General features: G+C 39.4%; 1 protein-coding gene across 5 annotated transcripts in view; it reads right to left on the bottom strand.

Moving 5' to 3' along the window:
• Positions 1–7,978: 7,978 nt before the first annotated feature.
• The window catches only part of Dym (dymeclin), a 369,043-nt gene continuing 362,845 nt past the window's right edge, over positions 7,979–14,176 (bottom strand). For 2 of the 5 annotated variants that reach the window (XM_010621679.2, XM_010621680.2), the window contains exon 17: positions 7,982–8,781. In XM_010621679.2, coding sequence (XP_010619981.1) covers positions 8,632–8,781 — 150 coding nt within the window. In that variant the 3' untranslated portion in view covers positions 7,982–8,631. Of the gene's footprint in view, positions 8,782–14,176 lie in introns of all 5 variants that reach the window. The other 3 variants (XM_033757360.1, XM_010621682.2, XR_004514766.1) reach the window with 3 other exon arrangements.

Genomic DNA, 14,176 nt, shown 5'->3' with positions numbered 1-14,176 from the left:
GTGCTCATCAAATCAAAGACCTCCAAAAACAGCAAGGGATCATGAAAGAATCAATCTAATAGTTGCTAGATGAGGCAAAGATGACTAATATAATATTAATTAGAACCAATGAAGAATAAGATAGAACAAAGGGCATTAAAAAAAAAACCTGTTCACAGAAATAACAGCAGAAAATTTTCTAAGTATGGAAAAAGAATTTGAGAAACAGGTAAGTGAGGCATATATAACTCCAAATAGTCATGATCTGAAAAAAAACTACACCATATAGGCATATAATAGTTAAGACTTCAGAAATTCAACACATGAACAGAATACTAAAAGCTGTTAGAGAAAAGACACAAATCACCTAGAAAGGAAAACCTCTCAGAATCACAGCAGACATCTCAATTCAAACCCTTAAATCAAGGAAAGCCTGAAGTATTTCAAGCCCTAAAAGAAAACAATCTCTAACTCCACTTATGTGCCTTGGAAAATTATCTCTCAAAACTGATGTAAAAATAATATATTTCCATGACAAAGAACAACTGAAGAAATTCATGATCACCAAACCAGCACTCCAAAGGTTTTGAGGGATATTTTAGAAAAAGACAGTGAAGACAACAATTTCAAGAATCCCAATAGAATGAAGCTACCAGGAAAGGCAAGCAATTAAACAGAAGGGAAAGGGAACCAGCAACAGGAAAATAACATAACAAGGATAAGTTAATATATATGTTGTAACCACCAATGTGAAGGGTCTCAATTCACTAATCAAAAGAGAGATTGGCAGAACAGACCAAGAAACAAGATCCAACAATATTTTGCACACAAGAAACATATTTAGCTCAAAAATAAATTCACAGACTAAAATTCAAAGGATATAAAGCAATACTCCATGTGATAGGAACCTGGAAAAAAGAAGGGGTAGTAGCTATTCTATCTGCAGACACAGTGGATTTCAAATGATCAGAAGAGACAAAGAAGTTTACTATATACTTGTTAAGGGAACAATCCAAGAGAAGGAGATAATAATCATAAATATATATGCACAAAATACTGGAGTACCCAACTATATAAAATAAATGCTGATAGATACAAAAATCAGATAAACACTAATACAATTGTGGGGGACCTCAATACCCCAATGTCACCAATAGATCAACTAGTCCAAAAAAATCACAAAGAAATGTCAGAGCTGAATCAAAACTTTGAACAAAATGGACTTAGTATATATCTACAGAGTATGCCACTCAACAACAACAATAGAAACTATATTCTTCTCAGGAGCACATGGGACTTTCTCCAAAACAGACCATATATTAGCTTATAGAACATGCTTAAGTAAATGCAAAGGAACTGAAATTATCCCATGCATATTATCAGATCATAGTGCAATGAAATTGGAAATCAGTGGCAAAAGAAACCACAAAAACTACATAAACAGATGGAAATTAAATAACACCCTCTTGAATAACCAATGGGTCACAGCTTAAAGAGAAATTGGTGCCTACAATTAAATGATAACACCAATATGACATACTGGAACTTATGGGCACAATGAAGGCAGTCCCATAAGAGAAATATATAGCAGTGAATTCCCACATCAGAAAAACAGAGTGAGCTCAAATAAATAACCCAATGTTGAACCTTAAGCATCTAGAAAAGAAGAGCAAGTTAAACCAAAAGTGTGTATGCGGGAGGAAATTATAAAGATGAAAGCAGAAATTAATGCAACTGACATTAAGAAAACAATACAGGGAATTAATGAATTGAAGAGTTGGTTCTTTGAGAGATTAAATGAAATAGACAAGCCCTCAGCCAACCTTATCAAAAAAAGAAAAGACTCAACTCCATGCAACTAGGAATGAAAAGGGTGAAATCACAACAAACCATGCAGAAATCCAGAAAATCATCAATACCTACTTTGAGAATCTATACTCCAGTAGGAGGGAAAACTCAAAGAAATGGACAGAGTCCTAGATACAATATGAATTACCAATGCTGAATCAAGAAGACATAAAAATTCTAAATAACCCAATACCAATCAATGAAACTAAAGAAAAAAAACCTATCAAAACAAAAAACCCAGGTCCTGACAGATTCACTGCTGAATTCTACAAAGAGAAGAGTTTTTTTTGTTTTTTTTTTTTTTTTTGGTTTTTTGAGACAGGGTCTCACTGTATAGTTGAGACTGACCTGGAGCTCACCATGTAGCCCAGGCCGGTCTTGAACTCACAGTGATCCTCCTACCTCAGCCTCCCAAGTGCTGGGATTACAGATGTGCGCCACAATGCCAGGCCTCAAAGAGAAGATTTAATGCCACTACTTCTCAAACCCTTTTTAATGAAACTGAGTTTTTTGGGGGGTACCAGGGATCAAACTCAGGACCTTGCACTTGTGAGGTAGGCAGCAGAACCACTGAGCTAAATCCCCAGCCCTAAATTGAAATTATTTTTAATGAAATTGAAAGGGAAGCAATACTCCCAAACTCAATGTTGCAAGCAAGCATTACCCTGATACCAAAACCAGAGAAGGATCCAACCAAAAAAAAAAAGAAGAGAACAAAGGCCAATCTCCTTAATGAACACAGATGCAAACATCCTCAATAAGATACTGCCAAACAAAATGCAGAATATCATCAAAAAGATTATACACCATGACCAAATGGGATTCATTTCAGGGATGCAGGGATGGTTCAACATATGCAAATCAATAAATGTAATACACGACATTAATAGAACCAGGACAAAAAACACACAATCATCACTCATTCTTAATAAAAACCCTCCAGCAATTTGGAATAGAAGGTCTTTATTTCAATCTGGTAAAGGCATCTACGACAAACCAACAGCCGGTATCATAATAAATGGTCAAAAACTGAAAGCTTTCACTCTAAAATCAGGAACAAGATAAGGATGCCTACTATCACTACTCCTGTTCAATGTAGTTCTGGAAACATTAGCCAGAGCAATTAGACAAGAGAAAGAAATATGGACAGGAAAGGAAGAAATTAAATCATTATTTGCCGATGGCCCAATACTCTACATAGAAAACCCCAAAAACTCCACCAAAAGTTTGCCAGAATTAATAACAAAATTTGGCAGCATAATACAGCAATGAGTACACAAAATCAGTACTCACAAATCAATAGTATTCCTGTATGAAAATAACAAACTCATTGAGAGAGAAATTAGGGAAACCACACCTTTCACAATAGCATCAAGAAAAATGAAATACTTAGGAATCAATCTAACAAAGGAAATGAAAAACCTACCACATTGAAAACTACAGTATTCTGAAAAAAGGAGATCAAAGAGTAGATCAGAAAATGGAAAGATATCTCGTTCTTGGATAGGCAGAACCAATATAGTGAAAATGGCCATACTTTCAAAACTGCTATATGATTAAATGAAATCCCAATCAAAATACCTATAGCATACCTCATAGAACTGGATAAAATAATGCTAAAATTCATATGGAACCAGAAGAGATCTAGAATAGCAAAAGCAATTCTGGGCAACAAAGGCAAGGTATGGGGCATCACAATCCCCAATTTGAAGTTTATACTACAAAGCTACTGTGATAAAAATGGCATGATACTGGCAAACAAACAAACAAACCTGAGAATCAATAGAAGAGAATAAACAATGCAGAAACAAAAGGACAATAACATGACAATAATAAGTCAGAACATATCAGTTATAACTATCAATGTCAATGGCCTCAACTCACCAATCAAGAGAAATAGACTGGCAGAATGGATTAAGAAGCAAAGTCCAACAATATGTTGCATACAAGAAACACACCTAGTGCAAAAAGAAGTCCAAAGACTGAAAGTGAAAGGATGGAAAACAATTCTCCATGCGACAGGAGCCCCCCAAAAAGCAGGGGTAGCAATCTTATTCTCAGACAAAGTAAATTTCAAACCAAAACTCATTAAGAGAGACAAAGAAAGCCACTACCTACATCCTTGTAAAGGGAACAATTCAAGAGGAAGAGATGACAATCATAAACATATATGCACCAAATATTAATTCCCCCAACTATATAAAACAAATATTAAGTAACATGAAAAACCAAATAAGCACTAATGCAATTGTAGTGGGGGATTTAAATACCCCATTATCACAAATAGATAGATAATCGAGGCAGAAAATCAACAATGAAATACTAGAACTGAATCAAGCTTTGGAACACATGGACTTAATAGACGTCTATAGAGTATTCCACCCCACAAAATCAGAATATACATTCTTTTCAGCTGCACATGGGTCATTCTCCAAGATAGACCACATACTAGCTCATAGAACAGGTCTGAATAAATGCAAAAGAATCGAAGTTATCCCCTGTATATTATCAGATCATATGCAATCAAGCTGGAGATCAATAGCACAAGAAACTGTAGGAACTTCACAAACACATGGAAACTGAACAATACTCTCCTGAACAATCAATGGATCACAGAGGAAATTAAAGAAGAAATCAGACAGCTTTTACAAATAAATGAAAATGCCAATACAACATACAGGAATCTATGGGACACAATGAAAGCAGTTCTACATGGAAAATTCATAGCACTGAATGCCCACACTAGGAAAACAGAGCAAGCTCAAATAAACAACCTAATGATGACTCTTAGACTCCTAGAAAAACAAGAGCAAGAAAAATCCAAAGCTTGAACAAGAGAGGAAATTATAAAGATTAGAGCAGAAATCAATGCAATGGAAACCAAGAAAATGATACAAAAATAAATGAAACAAAGAGTTGGTTTTTTGAAAGAATAAATAAAATCGATAAACCCTTATCTAATCTTATCAAAAAAAGGAAAGAAAAGGCTCAGATCCATGCAATCAGGAATGAAAAAGGCAAAGTCACAACAGATCCAACAGAAATCTAGAGGGTCATTAATACCTACTTTGAGAAACTGTACTCTAATAAATTAGAAAACACAGAAGAAATGGTCATATTTTTAGATACTTATGAATTACCAAAGTTGAACAAAGAAGATTAAAAACATTCTAAACACCCCAATTACAGTCAGTGAAATTCAAAATGTAATTGAAAATTTAGCAACAAAGAAAAGCCCGGGTCCTGATGGATTCACTGCTGAATTTTACAAGACATTTAGAGAAGAATTACTGCCTTTACTCTCCAAACTTTTCAATGGAATTGAAAGGGAAGCAATACTTCCAAATTCATTCCTGGAAGCAAGCATCACTTTGATTCCCAAACCAGGGAAAGATGTAACTAAAAAAGAGAACTACAGGCCAATCTCCTTAATGAATATAGATACAAAAATCCTTAATAAGATACTAGCAAACAGAATACAGAGGATCATCAAGAAGATCATACATCCTGACCAAGTCGGATTTATTCCAGAGATGCAAGGGTGGTTCAACATACGTAAGTCAATAAATGTAATACATTATATTAACAGAGTCAAGGACAAAAACCGTATGATCCTCTTGATAGATGCAGAAAAAGCACTGGACAAAATTCAACACCCATTCATGATAAAACCCTGCAAAAAATTGGAATAGATGGTCTGTATCTCAACTTAATAAAGGCTATCTATGAAAAACCAACAGCTAGCATCATATTAAATGGCCAAAAACTGAAAAGTTTCATGTTAAAATCAGGAACAAGACAAGGATGCCCACTATCACCCCTACTCTTCAATACAGTACTGGAAACATTAGCCACAGCAATTAGACAAGAGAAAAGAAATTTAAGCAATAAAGATCGGAAAGGAAGAAGTTTAACTGTCATTATTTGCTGACGATATGATACCCTACATTGAAGACCCAAAAAACTCTACCAAAAGACTTCTAGACTTAATTGACAGATTCAGTAGAGTAGCTGGATACAAGGTGAACACCCCAAAATCAATAGCCTTCTTGTACACAAATAACAGACTCACTGAGAGAGAAGTTAGGGAAACAATTCCCTTCACAATAGCATCCAAAAAAATGAAGTATCTAGGAATCAATCTAACAAAAGAAGCAAAAGACCTCTACACTGAAAACTACAGCACTCTGAAAAAAGAGATCGAAGAGGATATAAAAAAATGGAAAGATATCCCCTGCTCCTGGGTAGGAAGAATCAACATAGTGAAAATGGCCATACTACCAAAACTGCTATATACATTCAATGCAATGCCAATTGAAATTCCAACACTATATTTCACAGAACTAGAAAAAAGAATCCAAAAATTCATTTGGAACCAACTGGGTAGGAAGAATCAACATAGTGAAAATGGCCATACTACCAAAACTGCTATACATATTCAATGCAATGCCAATTGAAATTCCAACACTATATTTCACAGAACTAGAAAAAATAATCCAAAAATTCATTTGGAACCATAAGAGACCTAGAATAGCAAAAACCATCCTAGGCAACAGACACATGGCAGTGGGTATAACAATTCCCAATTTGAAACTATACTACAAAGCCACTGTGATAAAAACAGCATGGTACTGGCAAAGAAACAGACCTGAGGATCAGTGGAACAGATCGGAAGACACAAAAACAATTCCAGATGTACTCAGCTACCTCATTTTTGACAAAGGAGCTGACCATCCTCAGTGGAGGAAAGATAGCCTCTTCAATAAATGGTGTTAGAAAAACTGGATTTCAACCTGCCAAAGATTAAAATTGGACTCTTATCTTTCACCATGCACTAAATTAAAATCAAAGTGGATTGAAGATCTAAATATTAAAACAGAAACACTAAACTTACTGGAAAATAAGTTAGGCAGAACTCTGGAAGACATTGCATAGGAAAAGACTTTATGAACAAATCCTCAGTAGTAGCACAGGAGTTAGCAGAAAGAATCAATAACTGGGATCTCATCTTATTAAAAAGCTTCTGCACTGCAAAAGAAACCATCAACAGAACTAAGAGACAACCTACAATGTGGGAAATAATTTTACCAGCTGCTCTTCAGACAAATGACTATTATTTAGAATATATAAAGAATTCAAAACAATCAGCCCCCACCAAATATAAAGACCCAATTCAAAAATGGGCATCTGAAATGAACACACACTTCTCAAAGAAATAAAAGCAGCAAGTAAATATATGAAAAAATGTTCCACATCACGGATCATTCGAGAGATGCAGATGAAAACAACACTGAGATTCCACCTCACCTCACAAAGAATGGCTGCTATTAAGAAATCAAACAATAACAAATGTTGGCAGGGTTGTGGGGAGAAAGGAACCCTTCTCCATTGTTGGTGGGAGTGCAGACTGGTGCAACCACTATGGAAATCAATATGAAGATACCTCAAAGAGCTGGGACTAGAAGTTCCATTTGACTCAGCCATCCCTCAGCTGGGTATCTTTCCAAAAGAACTAAAAGAATCATATCACAGTGATGTGCACCCATGTTTATAGCGGCACAGTTTGTAATAGCTAAAACTTGGAAACAGCCCATTTGCCCATCAGTTGGAAACTGGATAAAGAAGATGTGGTTTTTCTATAAAATGGGATATTACTCAGCCATAAAGAATGAGAAATTAGATTCATTCATAGGAAAATGGATACATATTGAGGATATATTCTTAAGTGAAATAAATAAGTCACACGTCTAAATACTGAATAGTTTCTCTGGTGTGAATAAACTGTAATAGTACATAAGATCTTAATGAGATAATTGACATTGTGAAATGGGAAGAAAAGGTCTAAAAGTGTAGGGAAGGTGGGATGGGTAGGGTAAGGGTAATAAGGGAAAAGAAAAAATGTGAGAAAATGAAAAGATGGAAATAAAGTTGTTGTAAATGGGGAGGAGAGGAGGGGTAAAGGGAAGGCAGGGACAAAGGGGAAAAAATGAGAATCAAGACCTGTCATGTAGAGGTACAAGATCCTAACAATGAATGTAACTGTACTGTGTCCCTAAAATGTACCAATAAACTCAATTAAAAAGTAAAAAAAAACCAAAACACCGAAAACAGAAGAGAAAAACACGTTTTAAAAAAATTTCATATAGAATACAGTATCAATAAATTAGTCTCCTTTTGATCCTACTAGCCTGGTTGAAGGAAAGATTGCTTTCAAAATTAAGCTTTTCTTTTCCTAATGATCAATGCAGAGAAGTTTAATTTAATTTGTTTTGGGCTCTAGGAGAATTCCAGGTATGGCTCAGAGACCAAATCCTTAGAAAAGGAGTCTTTTTTCCTTTTCTGAGGGAAAGATGAAAAGGGTCTAGAAGTTAGTGTCATGCTGTCCACATATAGTGTTTATAAAATTGTGGGTTATTGAGAGACAGGTGAGTGCACACACACGCACACATACACAACCAAAATAAAAAATTAAAATTACTGAGTACTATTCAGGTATTATGTACCTAATGCAGTGAGATCCTGGAAAAGTTCTAGATTTTTGGTTTAGAAATAAAACTGCATGTTGAATAGCAGATTTCTATATTTATTATTGTTGTGCACACCCTCCTCCCTGCACTACAATCTAAACTGAGTGATCTATGGCCAACTGGTACCAATTCTCCAAATCAAAGTGTATGCAGGGAACACACTCATGGGATCCTCTCTGACAGAAGACACACCAGGCAATCTGTCTGCTTCTGTTCCCCTGAATAAAATAACAGAGCTTTGTGGCTGGGGGAGGGGCAGGCAGGAGTGCACTCTGCCTCAGCTGGAATCCATCGTGAACAGCTGGATGTCCTGTGGATTCCAGTATAGGCCTACTGCTGAGTTGTAGACCAGAGACCAGACGTATGGGATGAAAAACTCCTCAGGCTGCTCCTCTTCCACATATTTGAATTTCAACTCTGGAAATTTCTGCAACAAAAATAAGATGGTTTTATCATCTCATCATTCCATGCCTAAACAAATGTAGCAGGAGTGTGTAAGTGGTGGTATGTATAGGGGACCTCCCTCCTCTAACGGGTGATAGGTTGAGAGCTCTAAGCTTTTAAAATATTCTGGCAGTCAAATGGCACCTCAGGAAACACAAATTATCCATGGCAAGAAAGAACACAATGGGTCCTGAACAGTTAATGTCAGCTTAGCTGACAGCTTGCTAAGCTGGAACTCAAGCAGGGGTCAAGGTAAAATGAGACACACTGAAACTGAGCAATAGCCCCTGCTCGGAGGGAGGAAGAGTCCAAATGCTCCCTAGTGTGTGATGCCAAGGGCTGGCTCTTCTTGAGCCACCATCTTCAGGGGTGAGTTGTTCTGGAGATGAGGACTCCCCTCCTAAGTCCTGAGCTTGGAGCTGCAGAGGGAAGCATGGGCTGGACTGGTCTCAGCCTCCCTTTGGGTCTAGGAAAGGATCCAGTTTGGCTTACAGGCTCTTGCAGGTGCTCTGGGCTGCACTCTTCAGTCCTGTGCCACACAAGAGAAGACCAGTAGCCTAGCAGCCCACAGCAGCACTTACATTGTAACACTTCACTAGGATTTGGGTTTTGGATTTTCTAATTTTACTCCTGACCTATTTATTCCAGCTGGGATAGAGAAAGATTGTCCTTCCAGGAGCCTGTGGAGCAGCTGGATCTACTAAAAGCCTCTTCCCTCACTGAGGCAGCTCTGGTAAGAGAAGCTGTAGTTTCGTGACCTCTGTGGCAAGAGAGCTGAGGTAGTCCAGGGATTGAGGTGGGTGCAGTAGAAGGTGAGAGAGGGCTGAGAGAGGAGAAAGAAAACAACACCTATCTACACACACATCCACAGCCACATTTATCCCACTATACTTGTAGGGAGATTTTCATTTTTCTTTAGAGACTGTGTCCCCAGAGCCAAGGGCCAAGTACTTAGTAATATAGTGAGTGAATGATTCAGTGAAACAATCAACCATAGACTGGGAACCTCCATGTCTCAGACACACTGGTAGACATTTTATGGATATCATCTTAGTTGATCTTATGAGTCCATTCATCTGCTCAAGTGCCTGGCAGGCTCTGTGTAGGCCATGGCTTAGGCCCATGGGTGTGGTGGCCACACAGAGCTCCTGTCCTTGTAGAAGATATACTCTCATGGAAGATAGGAACCAGCAGCAGGTGTGACAGGAATGAAAGCTGAATAATTATGTCCAAGCAGTAAGAAAGGGAAGATGAGATGGTGCAGAGGCCTGAAGTCATTAGAGGTGGTAGCCAGATGAAACAGGACATGTGTACTGGCACAAGGGAGGCTTGATGTGGGCAGTGATCAGGGGCTGGGCCCAGGAGCCACAGGATGACCCCCTGGAGTGCATGTGAAGGACCTGGAAGCCGGTGAGGGGTCTGAAGAAGGGCACAGCATAATGAGAATGGCCCTGTGCAGTGTGGAGAACCAGAGGGGACAGGTGCTTGGTCCCCAGGGAAGGTGGAATGGGCCTGAGCTAAGATGATATTAGTTGGGTAGACGTAAGAGATATTTAGAAGAGGGGAGGAGTGGATAGATGAACTACACGTGTACACATGTGCACCAACTCCAGTTATAGGAATTCTGGAATTACACAGTGATAAAGACATCTAAGTGCCAAATCCCCAGAGCTCCAAAAGCATCAGATAAGGGCAGCATTAAGCAGGAAGTGCTTGATGGCCTCATACTAGTCTGTGTTCCATCATGACAACAGGAATTCCTAAAAGGGAGGTACACTGCCCATTGATGTTCCCGCCACACCCTTCAGACATAGCACAGTTCACCTGCTATGGCTTTAGGAAAAACCAGTACCCTACTTCATGGCTCCCAGAGTACCATGTACAAGTTGATATATACCAGTGGCTTTCCTACATGGCCAAATGCCAGCACTTCCTACCTTATACCTTCCCTCGTGCTCTCCGCCACCCCACTGCTCTGGTCCCTTTCCAAGGTGCCTTGGGTGTAACGAAAGCCCAGGCCACTAAGACACCTTGCATATGAAATGAGTTCTCCAACACTGCCAATGTGCACAACCTAATGATACTGTCCCTGGCTGTTCTCAGAGGACACTAACTGGGCTCTCGGCATCAGCTCAGGGATGTGACTCTATTTCCAACACTTGCTGATGTGATCTGGGTTTCAACTAGGCCCCTCAGCTTTCTACTCCCATGTCATCCAATCATGAAGCCTCTGAGTCCCTCCCACCCTGAGCCAGCATTCTGGGTGCACTGGGTAATCTCCTGGGGCTTGGTGCCTCTGGCATCCTTGATGAGCCACCTTTCCTCATGTTATAGTGTTTCTAGCCTGGCACTGGGGCTCTTAGGTATGTGGAGGTAGGCTGCTTGGAGGTGGTGGTAAGCCTCTGTCATGGTTCTTTGTTTTGTTTTTTGAGACAGGGTCTCACTATGTAGTTGAGACTGACCTAGAACTCACTATGTAGCCCAGGCTGGTCTTGAACTCACAGCGATCCTCCTGCCTCAGCCTCCCGAGTGCTGGGATTACAGGCGTGTGCCACCATGCTCGGCAAGCCTTTGTCATGGAAGTAGGTGTCTTTTAATACCAACACTGTGATACTTTTTGTAAAAATCTCCATCTGTAGCAACAGGGTGTAGCCAGAAGTTACCACTATAAGGAGTTATTGGCTGCATATGCACCACATGAGGTAAGGTCCTCAGTTATCGGGTCAGTCACCACAACATCCTGCAGGGCCAAATCACTCCACTAGCAGAGAGAACAGTCAGGCTCCACTGGACCCAAATCTAGTTTGAGGTCATATGGCCTGCTGGGTGGAGTCAGGCTGAAAGTTCCAGTCTGACTAAATGTGCAAGGTCAATCTGAAAAGTGACAGATCAGAGTTCTAGCCCCATTAATACTTTGTCCTTAAGCTCAATCCTTTCAGGCTCCATGAAACTCTTCAGGATTAGTTCTGAACAAAACTTAGGATACTGCTGGTCCTTAAAAAATAACCACAAAGTCACAATGATGTCACTCGTCAAGAAAGGGTGGGAGACTGTTTAAGAAAATAAATTCACCCCAGAGTAATGGAGATGAGAGTCCCCATTCTTAGAATGGCCTCAGATGTTGGAAAACCTCTCATTTGGATGAGATGTAAGAATCGGGTGGGGGCAGAAGCAGTGGTTTGAAAAGGTCAGTGTTCCCCCACTGCCTTTTTTGGTTGGAATAATAACATCCTACATTTCTATGAGGTAACACAGCCATTAATAGGTACTTCTTGTTAGAAAAAAAAATGACTCAAAGATGTGAGGACTTTTCTCCATGCAGTGACATATTTGGGGGTTTTTCTGTGAAGCCCTAGGAGGGAACATGAGGCAACTTATGGGCTGTAACAGGAAATAAAATGAAAAAGTTGGGATGGGAGGAGGGATAATGCTTCAAACTGCTCTTATAAAATGCTTTCAACCAAATTGCAGAAACCTGGGTGAGAACTACTACTAAGTTCATCGCTGGCACCAAGTTTACATGTCCTTATGGCCCTGGGACATTCTGGTGATGATCTAGCTAGAAAAAGTAATGAGTTGAATACTACCCCAAAATCCTGCAGAGGCGGAGCTCGGAAAGCACCAGCACCTTAGATGATCCTTCCCAGCAACTGGTAATAATGGGGGAGAAAATGCCTTGAGGCACTGTCAAAGCTGCAATGCCTCTCCCTCTCTGCAGAGGCACAAATTTGAAAGACTCTGGGCAGTAATGGTCACTGCTTCCAGATGTCGTGAACAAAATCTCAATGTGGGGTGATTGCCAACAAGGGCATCCTGTATCCAGTACACAAAAATAGCATGAGCTTTATCTGCCAACAGGTGGACAGGTGTAGACTTCATTATGAAGTTATTCATCCAGCTGATCAATGATTATTTCTATAGATGTTCTCCATAAAAACTTACTAACAAATTCTGAAATTACAGCTAACTACTTATAGCTGACATAGTAGATGACATATAGCAGGCATACAAACACTTTATATATAGCTATTCATTTAGTCTTTGAAATAACTAGAAGAAATACTTGAAAGGCAGGCAGATACTTTGAGTTTTAGCCCCATTCACTTTTATCTGTCCATTCCTTTATTCTCTCAGCAGATATTTACTGAGGGCCTAGTGTACAGTATGCACAGAACTAAAAATATGGCTGTGACTAGGACATACACGGACCCAGTATTTATGGGATAAAAGTTTGGTACGAAATAGCTAGGTGACTTTAGACAGGTTTAATCCTTTCAGACTGAGGCCCTTACAAGATAAAGTTTATTCTCTGAAATTTTTTAATTTAACCATCCTGTTTAGTTCACAGAGTTGCAGCAATAATCAAATGAGATAAGCCATGTGATAAGGGGCTATAAGTAGTTCCTAACACAGAGAAAGTGCTCACTAATTGTTGGCTATCATTACTGACATTAAAATGATAAGCAAATGCAAAGTAGTTCAGTAGCCAAATCTAGAGGCTAGATACACGGGACTGGCCTGGTCACAAGCCCATTTCTCTTATGCCACCTAACTGACACGTGTCACTTGGCAAGTCTGTTTCCTACTCTTAACAGAAACATAAAGAGCTGGGTGTGGTGGCTCATGCCTGTAATCCCAGCATTGGGGCGGCTGAGGAAGGATGATCGCTGTGAGTTCGAGACCAGCCTGGGCTACATAGTGAGTTCCAAGTCAGTCTCAACTACGTAGTGAGACCCTGTCTCAAAAAACAAAACAAAACAAACAAAAAAATGAAAAACAAACAAACAAAAAGAAACGTAAAGGTCCTCAGCCTCCCTGCATGAGTGTCAGGAGCAATTGCTGACAAAGGGCTGCAAACCAAGAGACTTGGGGGGGCTGGATCACAGACCTTTTTAAAAGAACAAAGCCCCCTTCTAGAGAGAAGGCAGGTCTTATATTTGTCTCAGAGTTAGGCTCAGCAGAAAGGAGGGAATGGACTTTAGGTGAGATTATTATGGCTATGATCCTGAAGACACAGGGCCACTTCTACTATATAATTGATATGTGGACCATGACCCAGTTGTTTACAACCTTCTCAGATTAAGTGGCACATTCAACACATCCAATATGGAGAAGGGTGTGGCAGCTGACATGCTGAGCTGCACATGATCGTGGCTGACCCTTCTGCTTGGGGCTAATACACATGACCCAGTAGGGATCTTGGGGAAGTGACAGTGACTAGAGCCACCTAGGTACCGGCACATCCTCACATCCTGCTTCACCAATGCACACCTTGTTAAAAACAAAAGTGGCATCTTCCACCCTATTGGTTCAGTTTTACTTTTTCTTTTCACAGTCTTCTTTTTTTTTTTTTTTTTTTTTTTTTTTTTTTTTTTTTT

Source organism: Fukomys damarensis, unplaced genomic scaffold (genome assembly GCF_012274545.1).
Source record: "Fukomys damarensis isolate Sample0158 unplaced genomic scaffold, DMR_v1.0_HiC HiC_scaffold_30, whole genome shotgun sequence".
NCBI classification, from domain to species: Eukaryota; Metazoa; Chordata; class Mammalia; order Rodentia; family Bathyergidae; genus Fukomys; species Fukomys damarensis.
Note: the sequence above shows the minus strand (reverse complement) of the source record. Positions and strands in the feature narration are given on the sequence as shown.